The 16,765-nt window shown below is 38.3% G+C and overlaps 2 protein-coding genes across 2 annotated transcripts; both read left to right on the forward strand.

Annotated features, from left to right (window-relative positions):
• Window positions 1-4,802: 4,802 nt before the first annotated feature.
• Window positions 4,803-11,258, forward strand: LOC107750817 (parapinopsin-like). The gene is made up of 5 exons (XM_016566344.1): window positions 4,803-5,127; window positions 5,366-5,678; window positions 7,683-7,950; window positions 8,396-8,506; window positions 11,223-11,258. Exons 1-5 carry the CDS (start codon window positions 4,803-4,805, stop codon window positions 11,256-11,258), a joined length of 1,053 nt encoding a protein of 350 aa, XP_016421830.1.
• Window positions 11,259-11,742: 484 nt separating this feature from the next.
• Window positions 11,743-15,476, forward strand: LOC107750820 (selenoprotein K-like). The gene is made up of 5 exons (XM_016566347.1): window positions 11,743-11,813; window positions 12,424-12,514; window positions 14,764-14,841; window positions 14,932-15,024; window positions 15,115-15,476. Exons 1-5 carry the CDS (start codon window positions 11,795-11,797, stop codon window positions 15,116-15,118), a joined length of 285 nt encoding a protein of 94 aa, XP_016421833.1. The 5' UTR covers window positions 11,743-11,794; the 3' UTR covers window positions 15,119-15,476.
• Window positions 15,477-16,765: the final 1,289 nt, after the last annotated feature.

Below are 16,765 nucleotides of genomic sequence, written 5' to 3' on the forward strand. Positions count from 1 at the left end.
CACTGCACAGACCGTTCTGTGTATGACATCAAAGTACAGCAAGACTTATTTGACATCAAAACAAAATTTTTTAAAATGCTGTCTAATCGCTCTCGCTGTACTTTGATGTCATACACAGAATGGTCTGTGCAGTGCTGCTTCAGTCAAACACCTATTGTGTTTTATTAGGAGATGCACAACAGTTCTTCTGTTGCTTTATAGGTAATATTTTCACGTACGCAATTTAGCAAAATCAGACAATATTATGTCTAATATATACCACGATATTAATTTCTTATTATTGAATTGTTGTAAAGAAATATCACATTTGCAAATCAGTGTTCAAAAATGCTGGAAATCACTTCATGTAGCCCCAAGAGTGATTACTGATAAACTGTCTGAAAAAGAAAGAAAGTCACGTTATAGAGAAGAAAAAAATCACCCACTGACTTTCAAAGCTGCTACATAGTAACGACTTTCTACTTCGAGGACCTTGATAGAAATGTAGTGGAGTGAAAAGTACAATATTTGTCTTTCAAATGTAGTGAAGTTAAAGTCATAAGTTTCCAGAAAAAATAATACTCAAGTAAAGTACAGATACTCAAAAAGTGTACTTAAGTACAATACTCAAGTAAATGTACTTAGTTACTGTCCGCCTCTGGTAGAAATGGAAGGAGAAGAGTCAGGTGGTGCTCCGGCGAAGAAAAAAAATATTTTTATAAATTTTGTAAATTTAACAACAGCTGGATGGAAGAATTAAATTTCTTGTCTCGAAGCCATGTAAACAACGCCCACACCTTTTGCAAAGTGTGTCGCACTGATTTTAATATCGGACACGGTCAGAAAAATTACATATCTCAGCATATTAAATCACAGCGTCTGCTGGACGCCACTCTCTCGTGAACGCGCGTACGACAGTTAGCGGAAGTTAGAGATTAAGTTTTTTAAAAAGTGACGTGACGTGGCCAAGTATGGTGACCCATACTCGGAATTAGTGCTCTGCATTTACCCATCCAAAGTGCACACGCAGTTGGGGGTTCGGTGCCTTGCTCAAGGGCACCTCAGTCGTGGTATTGAAGGTGGGAGAGAGCACTGTACATTCGCTGTACATTAAGGTTTATAAAGTTGTAAATATGGATATTTTTCATACACAAACTCATCACTTCGGGAGGCCTTTAGTAACCCCCTGGAGCCGTGTGCACTTCTTTTTTAATTGATTGGTTAAATTTTTTGGACTTCAAATTTTGGGCTACCATCCACTCCCATTATAAAGCTTGGAAGAGCCAGGATTAGTGGTCGACCGATATGGGTTTTTTGACAACCGATGCCGATATCTTGGAAAGCAGGGTGGCCGATGGCCGATATAATTTTATTTATTTTAATTTATATTTAAGAAATTTGAAATCATTTGAAAATGGATTAAAAATAATTGTGTAAAATAAACATACTTATACTTTAGAAGACAAAGCATTTTTCACAAATAAACAAATATTTAATAAAAATCTAAATAAAAAGGAAGTAAACACTGTAACCAACAGGGCACTCAGTATTCCGTTTGTACTCGAACACATCGGCCAAACAGAAAAACTTATCGGCCGATGCTGATATTTGGCATTTTTCGGCCTTGGCGATATATCGGTCGACCACTAGCCAGGATGTTTTTAATATAACTCCGATTGTATTTGTCTGAAAGAAGAAAGTCATATATATCTAGGATGGCTTGAGGGTAAGTAAATCATGGGGTAATTTTCATTTTTGGGTGAACTAACCGTTTAATAATCATGGCTCTGGAGCACATTACATCACTACAATATGGGAAAAGAAACTGGTACTGGATATGGGAAAGTATTCCTATGATGTGCAAGAATCCTGCTCAGATCCATCAACTCACTTTAAACTGATTCACAGGGCCTATGCAACTCTGTATGCGTTACATAGAATTAAACGCTTGCCTACTCCTGTTTTTACACTGTGTAACTCAAATAGTGTGGGGACCTATATGCATATGTTCTTTGACTGTCCAATCATGAGTAAATTTTGGGATAAGGTTTTTCTAATTGTTTCAGAGTTATGTGACAGAGTTATTCCTAGACATCCCAGTATTTGTTTGCTGAATAATGATTCTCATCTTAATTTGAATACATATCAGCGCAGAGCATTTCACATCACACTAACTGCAGCCAAAAGGGTAATCTTTAAAATTTGGTATGAACCCACATTCCCGGGTGACAAAATGTGGCTTATAGATCTAAAACATATTGCGCCATTAGAACGTTCAACAGCAAGGATTAATAAAGCTAAAATAAGAACAATTAAGGCATGGACAGAATTTATTGAGAAACTTCCTTATAATAAATCGATAGACCAAATATATTGAAAAATGAATAGGAGCAGTTAGTATTCCAGGTGTGCATAGATGTGGTATGTCATCCCTATAGTGTTTTTTATGCAAACCCTGGCTTGTATATAGTTATGTTTGCCATGTCTGTTGGCTTTGTTGTACAATAAATAAACAATTAAAAAATATATAATAATAAAGAATAAGAATTTAATTGACATTCAACAAATAAAAAAACAGATAAAATACCGATAAAAAATGATAAAGCTTGGCTTAATGAATATTAGAACAGTAACACTTTATTTTAAGGACCAATTCTCACTATTAACTAGTTGCTTATTAGCATGCATATTGGCTGTTTATTATTACTTATAAACCCCATATTAATGCCTTATTATGCATGACCATATTTTAGATCCCTTAATCTGACCCCATACCTAAACTTAACAACTACCTGACTAACTATTAATAGCAGCAAATTAGGAGTTTGTTCAGGAAAAACTCTTAGTTAATAGTGAAGATGTGTTCCCTATTCTAAAGTGTTACATATATCCCTTTCTACAAAACCGCTTTTTGTAAATGAAATGATCAAAGATCATAACCTAAATGTGCTCTGTTTGACAGAAACCTGGCTACAACCAGATTATGACATTACTTTAAAGGAGTCTACCCCCCAAGATTATTGTTATAAACATGAGCTGCATCCAAAAGGTAAAGGGGGATTAAGGTAATAGTAATATTTTTATATTTGTATTTATTCTTATTTATATTTTTATCATAGTACTGAAGCTGGCTTATTAGCATGCATATTGGCTGTTTATTATTACTTATAAACCCCATATTAATGCCTTATTATGCATGACCATATTTTAGATCCCTTAATCTGACCCCATACCTAAACTTAACAACTACCTGACTAACTATTAATAGCAGCAAATTAGGAGTTTGTTCAGGAAAAACTCTTAGTTAATAGTGAAGATGTGTTCCCTATTCTAAAGTGTTACATATATCCCTTTCTACAAAACCGCTTTTTGTAAATGAAATGATCAAAGATCATAACCTAAATGTGCTCTGTTTGACAGAAACCTGGCTACAACCAGATTATGACATTACTTTAAAGGAGTCTACCCCCCAAGATTATTGTTATAAACATGAGCTGCATCCAAAAGGTAAAGGGGGATTAAGGTAATAGTAATATTTTTATATTTGTATTTATTCTTATTTATATTTTTATCATAGTACTGAAGCTGCTCTCATCACAGTTACAAATGACCTGCTCTTATCATCCAATTGTGGTTGTATCTCTCTATTAGTGCAACTGGATCTTAGCACTGCATTTGACACTATCGACCACAATATTCTTTTGAGTAGACTACAAAACTTTGTTGGCATTAGTGGAATTGCATTGGCATGTTTCAAATCATACTTATCTGACCACCATCAATTCATAGCAGTGAATGAAGAGGTATCATATCGATCACAAGTACAGTATGAAGCACCACAAGGCTCAGTACTAGGACCACTGCTTTTCATGTTTTACATGTTACCCTTGGGGAGATATCATCAGGAAACATGGTGTTAGCTTCCACTGTTATGCTGATAATACTCAGCTCTGTATTTCTTCGCAGTCTGATGAAACATACCGTATTTATGACCTCAAACATACCGTTCACAACCTCAAGGTTAGATTATTGTAATACTTTATTGGGTGGTTGCTCTATATTTATGACCTCAAACATACCGTTCACAACCTCAAGGTTAGATTATTGTTATACTTTATTGGGTGGTTGCTCTGTGCGCTTAATAAACAAACTCCAGCTGGTCCAAAATGCAGCAGCTAGAGTTGGCCACTAATTGGTGTGATTTTATTTAGGCATCATTATTCCTGGGCACAGTTCCTGGGCACAGTTCCCACAGCTTCAGCTTCTGACAGATAATACAAGTGACTGTACATGTCATGGTTATATGTAGATAATTAATTATCTCACAAATTCCCTTCCCAGTTCTGCAGTGCTTAAAAAAACAGACACCAATTAAATATACTAAAGGTGGGCGAACTAGTCTGGATAGGGGATCTGGCCCCCGCAAGCCGTAGTTTAACCATTGATTTTCATCTTATGAAAGAAAGCTTAGATTGCTTTTTCTCTAATACAAGGCTCTTCATACTAGGAAATGAACTTCGGTGAAATGTCTTTAACTGTGACCTCATCAGTCAAGAAGGCAGGAAGATGGTTTGATTCTGCAATCAAGCTGAGTGCCATTATAGATCTCCAGGAGTATAATCTGAAAGAATTATTCCATTCACAATCCAGCTCTAAGGATTGTCCCTGTAAACCAGCAGGCCATATTCAGACATAAAAAGGGCAGAAGATCCTTTGCAACCCTCCTCAGACAGAGACTCTTTGCGTCTCTGGCTAAAGCTAACAGTTTCTGTGCCAGTGTTCTCTACTTGTATGAAGTTCAGTTCAAAATGGAGCCAACTAAGATGGCCATTATTGCATCAGAAAGCGTTATTCCAACCAGTGCAGTGAATGACACCATCATGCCAAGTATGGACTACACTATTCTGGCAGTTATTATTGGTTTCTTCTCAGTTTTTGGCATCATATTGAGCATGAATGTAATTGTGGTGACGTTGAAGCACAGGCAGCTACGGCAGCCACTGAAATTCGCCCTGGTCAACCTAGCTGTGGCTGATCTTGGTTGTGCGACATTTGGTGGGCTACCAACCATGGCGACCAATGCCATGGGGTACTTCAGCTTGGGCAGGGTGGGATGTGTGCTAGAAGGTTTTGCCGTGGCCTTCTTTGGTGAGTATCTATTTTGAACCTTTTTTATCTCTGTTTTATTTAATTTGATTGACCATGGATGACGATTACAGATGGTTAAATAGTTAGATGGATATTATTATCTACATTTGCAATTATATTTTTCCCCCTGCTGTCTACCTCCATGATCAGAATATACCTGTGATCCATATTTGAGTCAGCTCTGACCAGTTCAGGACCACTGATCTTCATATAGGGGTACTCTTCTCTTAAAAAACAGCTATCGCTGGTCTGTGCTCAGTTGCGATAATTGCAGTTGAACGATGCATGGTGGTCTGCAGACCAGTGGGTTCAGTCACCTTCCAGACGAGACATGCAGTTGCAGGAGCTGTCATCGCCTGGGTCTGGTCGTTCCTGTGGAACACTCCATCGCTTTTTGGATGGGGTAGCTATGAGCTGGAGGGTGTGCAGACATCTTGTGCACCAGACTGGTACAGCAGAAATTTGGCCAACGTCTCCTACATCATGTGTTACTTTCTTCTGTGCTTTGCACTGCCTTTCTCTGTCATTGTCATCTCCTACACTCGCCTCCTGTGGACCCTACTCAGGAAAGCTACAAAGGACTAGGGAAGATTTCATGCTGATAGAGCAGTAGTAGAGGACGTATTTTTAATTTTACATACTTGTATTTGCCTCTATCTGAAATTGTGTATTATGGGATCAGGGATCATTTCTCATGATTAACTAGTTGCTTATTAGCATGCATATTGCTAGCATATTGGCTGTTTATTCGTATTTATAAAGCACATATTAATGCCTTATTCTGCATGGCTATATTTTAGACCTTAAAACAGCACCCTCCACATACTGCTCCAATGAGCCCGCTCCCTTTGTTCTACCCCTGCTTCCCCGAGTCAATCCAAGATCTGTTCCAGCCCTCAGCCCAGAAAAAGAGGCACCAGCTCTCCCTCCAGAGTCCACTCCAGCATGCCTCTCTGCGCTCCTGGATATGGCGTTACCCTCAGAGTTCTCGGCTCCTATCCTCTCGCCTGAGTCCACTCCAGACAGCTCTCCTTCGTCTCCTGGGTCTCCTTCGCCTCCGCTGGTCCCGTCCAGCCCTCCTTCGTCTCCTGAGTCTCCTTCGCCTCCGCTGGTCCCATCCAGCCCTCCTTCGTCTCCTGAGCCCCCTGTGTTAGCCAGCTCTGCTCCTCCAGAGCACTCTCCAGTGCCCACTCCTCCAGAGCACTCTCTAGAGCCCGCTCCTCCAGAACACCCTCCAGTGCCCGCTCCTCCCAAGTGCCCTCCAGAGCCCACTCCTCCAGAGCACTCTCGAGTGCCCGCTCCTCCAGAGCACTCTCTAGAGCCCGCTCCTCCCAAGTGCCCTCCAGAGCCCACTCCTCCAGAGCACCATCCAGTGCCCGCTCCTCCCGAGCATCCTCCAGTGCCCGCTCCTGCAGAGCGCCCCCCAGAGCCCGCTCCACCAGAGCGCCCTCTAAAATCCCTCCGGGCATTGAAGGACATAGTTTTCCCCACTGAGTTCCCTGCTCCGCCATGGCTCCCTAGTCTGCCTGTTCCGCCATGGCCTCCTAAACTCCCTGTTCCACCCTGGAGGCCTTCCTTGTCTCCGCCCTGTTCCTGCCCTGCACCAGCCTCCAGGGCGCCCGCCCCCCTCCCCGTTGGAACTGTTACGGCCTTATGGGGGGCGATATGTGATGTTTATGTTCTGTGTTTCTGTTCTCCCTGCCTGGACCTAGTTTTCCTGTGTTGCTTGATTAGTTAATTAGTTTCCACCTGTGTTCATTAATCATCTTATTTGTCCATCATTTGGTTTAGTATTTATAGCCCTGCCTTTCCTCAGCTTCTCTGTCCTGTCACTGTCGTGTAAGGAGGTTGTTTTCTCTTACTTTCCCATGTGGATTTATTAAAGACTCTGTTTGTTTGACTATCTGCCTCCTTCGTACTCCTTCAAGCTCCTTTCCCGAACAACCCGTGACAGCCACAGTCTTATAGAGTTTAGTTGAAGTAAAAAAATCTCACCCTTCAACCACCGATCATTAAAAGGAAATTTTAAACTTTAAAAGCATTAACAAATTACTTTCAACATACCATGAATGACTCCTGAAGATCCTCCTTCTGTCAGCAGCAATATTACGGATGTGTCAATTATCATTATAGTAATATACTGTATGTCTATATTTCGTAACAATTACATTTTACAGCATCCATGTGAAAACAAACTTAGAAAGAGAGATGAAAGATTCTTAGTGCATTCCAGGCAATTGTCAATGGTTTATGTTGTAAATTAATGAAAATGTATGACCCATTCAGTCAAAATGACGGAGAAGGATTATTTGTAGTTTAATCTTCTGATTTGAAATGAATTGTTGCAGTCTTTTTAAATAAAACTTCCCCAACAAGAAGTGCCTCCCATTGTTTAAAAGACAGTAGGCTTGTTAGGAGTGAAGTGGATACAGTTCCCTAAAAAAAGGTATCTATGTTTTGCTATATAATAAGCAGAGAATGCTATTTAATATTTTTCAACTTCAGTTTTTAAGTAAACTTTTGATTTTTAACTGTTATGTCTCTGGATTCAGGAGGTTCGCATGTTTGTTTCACCTACAGGTGACCAAACTGAAAATGTCAGAGGGAGGAAGCACTGCCAGGGCAGAGACCCAGGTGGCCTGTATGGTGGTTGTCATGGTGATGGCCTTCCTGCTCATCTGGCTGCCCTATGCCGCATTTGCACTGTCTGTGATCTTAGACCCGAACCTTTACATTGACCCGGTGATCGCCACCGTTCCCGTGTATCTGGCCAAGAGCAGCACAGTTTTCAACCCCATAATCTATATATTCATGAACAGACAGGTGAGTCAGTACCTTCTAGAATGGTGGATTTCCAGTCCTGGTTTTGGGGAAACAAAACACTGCATATTCTCATTCAGATCATCAGCTTGTTTAGAGAGAGAAGTTCATGAGCTGAACTGAGCATATGAGACAAGAGATACATACAAAATGTGTGGTACCTTTGTCCCCGGGACCAACACCAACATCTTGTGTCTAAACATTTAGCAGGGTTTCATGATTATTAATATCAAATATTTGTGTGAAACATGAAAATGTCACATTGTGTACGATCTTAATTTAGATTTTTGAGTCAGATATGACCTGGATATTTCATTGTGAAAATCAATTACATTATTCACTTAAACAGTCACTGAGGATTCCTCAAAACTATGCTCAGTATTGCAATAAGCCTTAAAATATGATCAATGATTGATTGATATGACCCAAAACACTTTTTCTGTATCAGTTCAGAGAGCATGCTGTGCCGTTCCTACTCTGTGGCAGAAACCCGTGGGCCGCTGAGCCGGCAGAATCAGAGGAAGAGACCACAGCATCATCTGTCAGCAGGAGCAACAAGGTCTTTCCGTCATAACCACTTATATCACTTACTACACATGTATGAAGGATAAGCCCCTTTTAATTAATACAAAAAAATACTATAGTAAATACTGTAGTGTTTTTGAACCATACTATAGTAAAGTGTATTATACTGTATATATTATAGTATTTACAACACTTTTTAATGAATGCTACAGCATACTGTAGTATGCTATAGCATAACTATAGTGAACTGATAAACTGTAATAAATACTGTAGTATACTTTAGTTTTTACTACAGTAAACTGTAGTGTATTGTAGTATAATATACCCTATAGTTGTAGAACACTTAGTACAGTATTGGGTAAAGTAATTTGTTTATATAGTTGTTATATTACCACAGAAACTATAGAATTACCACAACAAATTAATTCAATTACTTTACTATAGTATGGTTCAACAACACTATAGTATTTACTATAAATTACTATAGTATTTTTTCATGTGGGATTCCCTGAATGTTTTCACTAAAATTGAACTCGTCTTGTCCATTACATGCTTGTGTCTGTTTTCCGTTTTCTGTCTGTTTTGATGAGCAAAAATCTCTACATTATTTAAATTGGTTGTATGCTGCATTCAGATGAATTGAAGTTAAATGAATGTGCTAATCCAGTTAGAACGCTGTGTAATCATATTGTAGATGATATTCCTGACTTTTCCTCCAGCATATGTGAAGCTTTGTGAGGGTCTGTGCACTCAGCTGTTTAAAGGGAGACTTGCTTATTAGCAGCATCTTTAGATGATGGACTGATTAATTCTGATTAATTAAAGCTTTTTTCCATAATGAAGCTAATATATATATATATATATTATTATTATTTTTTTTATTAAAATTACATGTAAATACATCTGATAATGTTCCTGTGGCTCAGTGGTAGAGCATTGTGTTAGTAGTGCAAAGGTCGTGGGTTCAATTCCCAGGGAACACATATACTGATAAAAAATGTATAGCCTGAATGCACTGTAAGTCGCTTTGGATAAAAGAGTCTGCTAAATGCATACATTTATTTATTTATTTATATATATATGTATACGTATATGTAACTGTAAGCTAACCGAGACTTACCTAGCTTAGCCTAGTTACTTACCTAGCACTTGCATTTTATTGTTCTTTTGTTGGTTTTGATTACTTTTATTGTCCTCATTTGTAAGTTGCTTTGGATAAAAGCATCTGCTAAATCAAATTAAATTGAATTAATTAAAATGTAGAATTTTAATTTAAATATGTAATCATGAATTGTGACAAAAAAAGAAAGGTTTACTAATCACAGTACAGTAAATTACAGAAGCCCTGAATCACAAAGTGAAGTGTATTAATACCTTGAGTTTATTTTTTTAAAAACAACTTTCTCTTTTTCTGTATTTTTTTCTCAGTAAAAAACATTTTCTCAAATAAATGAATGAATGAATTAATATCCTTTAACACATAATAAAAAAGCTAAATTAACGTGTTAAGTACCAAAACTGACCACCAGGTGCCACTGTCAGTATGCTGACACAGGCTAGGAACATGTTTTCTCGCATTGATTGTATCGTTACAGTGGCACCTGAACAGAGGTGGGATATATTAGGCAGCAAGTCCAGTCCAATCACACAGAAGAGCTACTGTAACACAAATCACAGAAAAACATAATGCTGGTCACATCGCAGGCCTGTCAAAGTGCCCCTTATGACCCCTGTCCACCACCGAAAGCACCTACAATGTTCACATGAGCATCAGAACTGGACCATGGAGCAATGGAAGAGGATTGCCTGGTCTGATGAATTATGTTTTCATTTAGATCAGATTACTGCAGAGCACATACACTATGGTTTACCCTGATGAAAGTGGCCTTTCTCAGCAGGATTATGCACCCTTCTACACTGCAAAAATTGTTCAGGAATAGTTTGAGGAACATGACAAAGAGTTCAAGGTGTTGCCTGGTTTTTATTTTCCTTAAACCTGAGTGAGCATCTATGGAACTGGGATATGCAGGACCAACAAATCCGATCCACTGAGCCACTAATCTTCACGTTCAGAGGTCTGGTAGAGTCCATGCCTCGATGCATGAGAGGAACTTAGACAATATAAGGCAGGTGGTTTTAATGTTGTGGCTGATCTGTGAGTGAGTGTGTGTGTGTGTGTGTGTGTGTACGAGTGTGTGTGTGTGTGTGTGTGTGTGTGTGTCTTGGTATCATGGGGAATAGTAATACCAGTAACAGGATAGTAATACCAGTAATGGTGACCTTGTAGGGACATTTTTTTAAAAACAGCTTATAAATCATACAGAATGAAGTTTTTTGAAAATCTAAAAATGCAGAAAGTTTTGAGTGAGGCGTAGGTTTATGGTAAGGGGATAGAAAATACAGTTTGTACAGTAGAAAAACTATTAATGGAATGAACCCATGAAACATGGAAACCAGAAACTACTGTCAATTTTTGAATTTCAAAAAAACACTGTTTAGCATGTTTTTTTTAAGCAATTTGGTTTACAAAGACACATTTGTGTCCTCATAAACTATATACAGAACCAGAACACACACACACATATCTCAAAATGGGTAATCTACTGCAACACATTATTAGTTCAGTTCCTCTTTCTTTTTTAGAACCAAAACTGCTTCTGAACGCAATCATTTAAGCCAGCAGGGAAATGTCTCAGAGATGTGGTCTGACTGTTTTCTTTTTCATTTTCATTTTTCATGTCCTTTAACAGGTGCAGATGTCTCACCACCCTCAACAGCTAATGTAGGCTACTGTCAGCTGCACATGGTTCGCTCTGCAGTCTCTTTATCTAAAACTGTGTCTTATTTCTTCTGCACTGTTAACTGTAAAGCAATGACAGGCCATTAATATTTTTAAGAGTTTTTTAGGCTATAAATATCTTCAAAACGGCAAAGAAATGCAGACATGAACAGTGTGTTTTTTTTTGTTTTTCTTTATGTCAGACAGTCTATACACGTATGAATATGCAATTTAGCTAACAAGACTAGGCTGATCACATACAGCTCGTGTTTTTGCGACTTCGCAGGAGTCTAGACCCTATGGTCTAGACATCAATATGATTGAAAATAAAAGCAAACTGCCAATACCAAATAAAATAAACAGCATCTCTTACAAAAGGTACAGTTTACAGCAACAGTCTTTTGCGAAATATGATGGTTTAGCTAGATTTGTTCTATGAATACGTTTAAATGGCCCTTCCTTAAATGTAAACAAACGTCACCACCAAGCATCAGTGCGCAGCGCCGGAAAAGGAGCCTAGTTTCCGGTTAAACAACATTGACGATGGTTTATGTATCAAACGGTAAGTGCTAAAAACAACTCTTATTTTGTTAAGAAAAATAATGTTATCTTCGCTGACAAACTTGCACCATTGTTATTATATAAAATAAATTGTCATACGTGACTAAATATGTAATTTAGCATCATTGTGTTCGTTTTACGCCAGCCAAGAGTTAATACATCCAGTATTACGGTGTTTTCTGTCACTCTGCCTAACATACATTTTGATATGAGACCTTATATTTGTATGAATTATCGATACGATCCGATCAGACCAACATTTGGTTGTGTTACAATGATAATATCCGGGTAAGGCAATATTGGTGAATACACAGCTCCTCCTGAATATTAATTAAATGAAGATGACGTTCTCGTAATCTTTCTGGGTCGTCAGTTTACATTTCACGAGTCAGTTTGTTGATCCGTAAATATACAACCTCTGCCTTTACGAACGTGATGTATTAAATATTCATAATAACGCCGTCGACATAGTAGGAGTCGTAATTTTGCAGCCTCGCGCAGTAGCGGGCATATCAACTGATCAACGCGTTGTTCGTACAGTATAAGTTACATGTTTTGTTTGGAGCTCATTTGGTGTGTTGTGTGATATTTATTTTCCTCTCTGTGTTCAGGTCAGGTTCTGGACAGCAGGACCCGGTCGCCGTGGAGCTTGTCTTTCCTGAGCGATCTCTTCTGGGGTGCCGTCGAGTTTATTGGCTTGTTGTAAGTTCAGTTTGTTTGCATGTGTGTGTTTTCTCTGGCCAGCTGGGACAGTAGCGTTAGTTTCAGTTTTTATATCGCCTTGCCAACATGCTCACTGATCTCACCATGATGAAATGAACGAGACAATACTAGATTTAGTAATTCATAATAACATATGTTGAAAATATATTTTCCACTAACGTGTATTTAGTTCTTTGCAAAAATGAAAAATCCTAACAAAAAGGAAATTGTGCAGCTAAAATGTAACTAAATTCATAAACACACCTTTGCTGGTAAACAATGGTTTAAAACATCACTGCCTGGTCTGTAGTTATCAATACGTTAACACCAATGCTTCCAAGAATCGCACAAGTCATTTTTGCCATTTTTATAAAACCTCTGCATACTAGATAATTAAGATCAGGTTCCAGACAGACTGTCAGTCTGTGTGTTAGTGGTGGGAATTGACTCTTTCCGCAGGCTAGTGGTGATACTGATACTGAACTTATATGGATTTTTAACAATACTGAATGTATATATAAAAAAAAAGGATCAGTAAGTATAAGACGAATGTGTTCATAAGAAATGAAGAGTAGTCAACCCTGTTGTAAATGAAATTTGATCATTTTGAAGTCATGATCAAACTGTATGTTCACTCAAGACCTACACGTATTGAAAGGTGAACAGTCATCATGTGATTTTCTTTAAAATAACCTTGAGCATATTTTACTGGACTGTCCTGCTTTTAATGTTATTAGGAAAACATTTTATTCAGAAATAAGGGTGAATAAGGAACTGGTAAGGATATACATAACTGTGTAAAATTGTATAATGTGTGTCAAATATTAAACTGAAAGGTTCTATACCGTTTATTTGTATAATGTTTTATTACAATTTCATATTTTTGCTGTAAACATAGCCGTTGATGCTGATATGGCATTAAAGGAATAGTTTGCCTAAATTGAAAATTTGCTGAAAATTTACTTACACACAGGCCATCCAAGATACAGATGAGTTTGTTTGTTTTTTTTCAAATGTTTAGCAAATATTATTTTATGAGTGAACTATTGCTTTAATAAATAAATGAATATATGCAAGTTACATCATTACGTCAGTAGGTGGTGATAAAATATTCAGAACAGACGCAATCCTACATGCCATTGCTTAAATATCTCACAGAAAACCAAACATACAGGTTTGCAAGGCCTTAAAGCAGGGAACCATTCTGTCAACTGGCCAGACGCTCTCTCACACGGATTTGAGGAATCATTCGTGTCTGGAGCAGAAGTGCTGCAGGACAACACACTCAACTTTAACGCATAAGCTGTGTCCGAAATCGCTCACTCGTTCACTAATCCCTATGTAGTGTATGGCAGTTCAGTGCACTATATCAGAAAGGAGTGAACGGATTCGGATGGTGATGTATATACTGTGCATCAGAGAGCTGCTGTCGCAGAAACATTTTCGTCACTTTTATATTACATGTACCTTATTTTAGAAAATAATATCAATAGCAATAACACTCAAAATGACTTTATAATTATACATACCTCCCGTCAGCTTTGTGGTTTCATCGATGGTATATTATTAATTTGTTTTGTAATGCTTTTATGTTCATAATCATTAAATACTAGTAAAATACTGACAACAAAAATAAACACACATTAACACATGTTCATAATTATATGTATTTATTATTTTTAGTATCTTGAAACTCTCCCGAGCAGCGTTTTGCGCTCAGATAAGATGACCGTAGAGCTCCCTCAGGCGACCGTTAATTTTACATCAGCATGAAGCATTTAAAAATGAAGCATTTTTAAATCATCCACCAAATTATCATAATTTTTGTAAGTTAACAACGATGCCACCTCAGTAAAATATTAAACTGCCTACATAAGATATTTTAATATAAATAATGTATGAAATAAATGTTAAAGCAGAAATAAGAAAGATGTAAACGGCATCTCTCCCGCTCTCTCTTCCAGCTCGTCGCCTCTCCGCATTAGATTGTGGGAACTAGTGCTTCAGCGAGTGTACATCGGTTATACACTCAAAATCAGAATGCATTGTGGGTAAAAAAGTAGTGAACGAATGAAGTAGTTCACTCAGAATTCGGACAGCACGACACAATGACTGACACCCGATAGAGTGCACTATATAGTGGACAGGGAGACAGCTTTAGTGTTAGAGGTCTGATCTCATCACTAGGAGCACTAGTACTAGTGATGATCGACCTGCCCGAGCTAACGATCTGTATAATGTCTCCACAGCTTCCAGTCTCTCGTTCAGCCAGATCTGTCTAAAGATGGACAGAGCAGTGCATCGTCTCGTTTCAGCGATGGCAGAGGGTACGTCTCAACCCTTCATCAGCAGAACCACTGCGTTTGTAGTCATGACGTGACCAGGTTCTGTGTGTTTACACTGTGATGTTCTTGCAGTCCTCCTGGATTCCCTGGGCGCAGACGGATGGGCAGAATAAACCACGGTGCGGGTCCCACCCCTCCTCCTATGGGCGGAGGAGGATGAGGAAGGTTAGTACGAGTGAAGAACCTGCAGAGCAACCTGACACAAACTTACTGAGAGGAGGTCATCAAGAATAACTATATGTTTGTGTTTTGCAGGTAAACGCCTGCACAGCGATGCAGGCGCACAGGGGTGTGACACGCTGGTTTTAGCTGCATACTGCTCAGATAGGGCTCCGTTGCAGACGATCACTCAGTACGTCACACTCCTCTTCCTACGGCTGCTGCTGCTGTCACGCAGTTTCTTGACGTTACTCTGGGAATTCCTTGTCTGAGGGGCCAGAGGGACTGATCATGGCAGCCAAACCCCAGCCGCCATCATAGAAAAGCCAACACACACACACACACATACACGTTACATAACTTATCTCTCTCTCTCTCTTTTTTTAGTAATATCTTCCGAAAGCAATGTTGTAGTGGATGTTGTATGTACCCTTTGCATCAATAAAGTAAGTTATAATGATGATCCTTTGTTCTGTCCAGACTCGTGGCTATTATTACTTGTAACAGGGTATCTACAGTCAAGAAAATCTGGAAAGATTTTTAGCCAGCAATTACATTAATTGCATACAGCACAGTAAATTCTGTCTTCAGGTTATTAAATAATACTAAATATTAATTAATTGAATGAATATTCAATTATTAATTAAATTAATATTATTCACTCTATGAGCAAAACTATTGAGAGACCTGGGCTGTGTTTTCCAAAAGCATCGTAACCCTAAGTAGATCGTAGAACCATTGCCACCAATGGTCTCTACGATCCACTTATGCTTTTGAGAAACGCAGTCCTGACTATTATGCAAACAGGGATTTAAATGATGTTGCAATCTAAATACATAGACATTATTATTACGGTGTTGTTCCCCTCTTTGCAACTACAGTATAACAGCTTCTGGGAAGGCTTTCCACACGTTTTGGGGCAAATTTTTTGCCCATTCATTCACTAGACTAGAGTATTTGTGAGGTCAGGCTGACAATCTGAGTTCCAGTTCATCCAGAAGGTGGATGAATTATATAATAGATATATCAGATATATTAGGGGTATGCGATATTGACAAAAAAATATATCTTAATATTTTCTGGGATTTTATTGATAACGATAATTAGATGATATTTTGCTGAGTGTGTTATTGTGCTGATATCTTAAGGACTGCCGTGGACAGCTGACTCCTAAAATTTTTGATATTCTTCATATTCTGTGTGGTGATCAGTTCACAGCAGTGATAGAAATTAATATTTTCCAATAAGTTTAAATAGATTTTTACCTTTTAAATGAAATCAGAATTGACAAAATCCATCTTTGCAATGCAGAGAAAACACAGAAGTTGCACTAGAAGTGGCATTTAGATGCATTTACACACTGCTTAATGCAGGACATGAATGTATTTAACCTGCAGTTACAAATGCATTCATACTGTTTTGATATTTTAAACATAAAACGTTGAATACTGATATTTGAAATAAAAAAAATAAAAAAAATGAAAATATACTTTAAATGTGAAATTAAAACCGCCAGTAGGTGGCAGCAAGTCACTGTTAATAAGTGAGTCGTTGTGACTGAACCGAATCATTTAAACGGTTGATTCATTCAGGCACCAAAATCGACTCCTGCGGAACGCCACATACTAAAGGAGCCAATGTGGAAGAAAAGGCCCCTATGTGCACTGCAACCGTCCCGTCCTTTAAATATGATGCAAACCACTGAAGGGATGTGCCCTGGACACCAACCCAACACTCCAAGCAATTA

The sequence above is a fragment of the Sinocyclocheilus rhinocerous genome, unplaced genomic scaffold (genome assembly GCF_001515625.1).
Source record: "Sinocyclocheilus rhinocerous isolate Xijiao unplaced genomic scaffold, SAMN03320098_v1.1 scaffold1023, whole genome shotgun sequence".
Taxonomy (NCBI): domain Eukaryota; kingdom Metazoa; phylum Chordata; class Actinopteri; order Cypriniformes; family Cyprinidae; genus Sinocyclocheilus; species Sinocyclocheilus rhinocerous.

What these genes read in the sequence shown, in the direction of transcription:
- LOC107750817 (XM_016566344.1), top strand. Translation starts at nt 4,803, where the DNA reads ATGGCCATTATTGCATCAGAAAGCGTTATTCCAACCAGTGCAGTGAAT. An exon ending in TTTTGCCGTGGCCTTCTTTG is followed by an intron (nt 5,128 to 5,365) that starts GTGAGTATCTAT and finishes CTTAAAAAACAG; the next exon opens with CTATCGCTGGTCTGTGCTCA. An exon ending in ATATATTCATGAACAGACAG is followed by an intron (nt 7,951 to 8,395) that starts GTGAGTCAGTAC and finishes TTTCTGTATCAG; the next exon opens with TTCAGAGAGCATGCTGTGCC.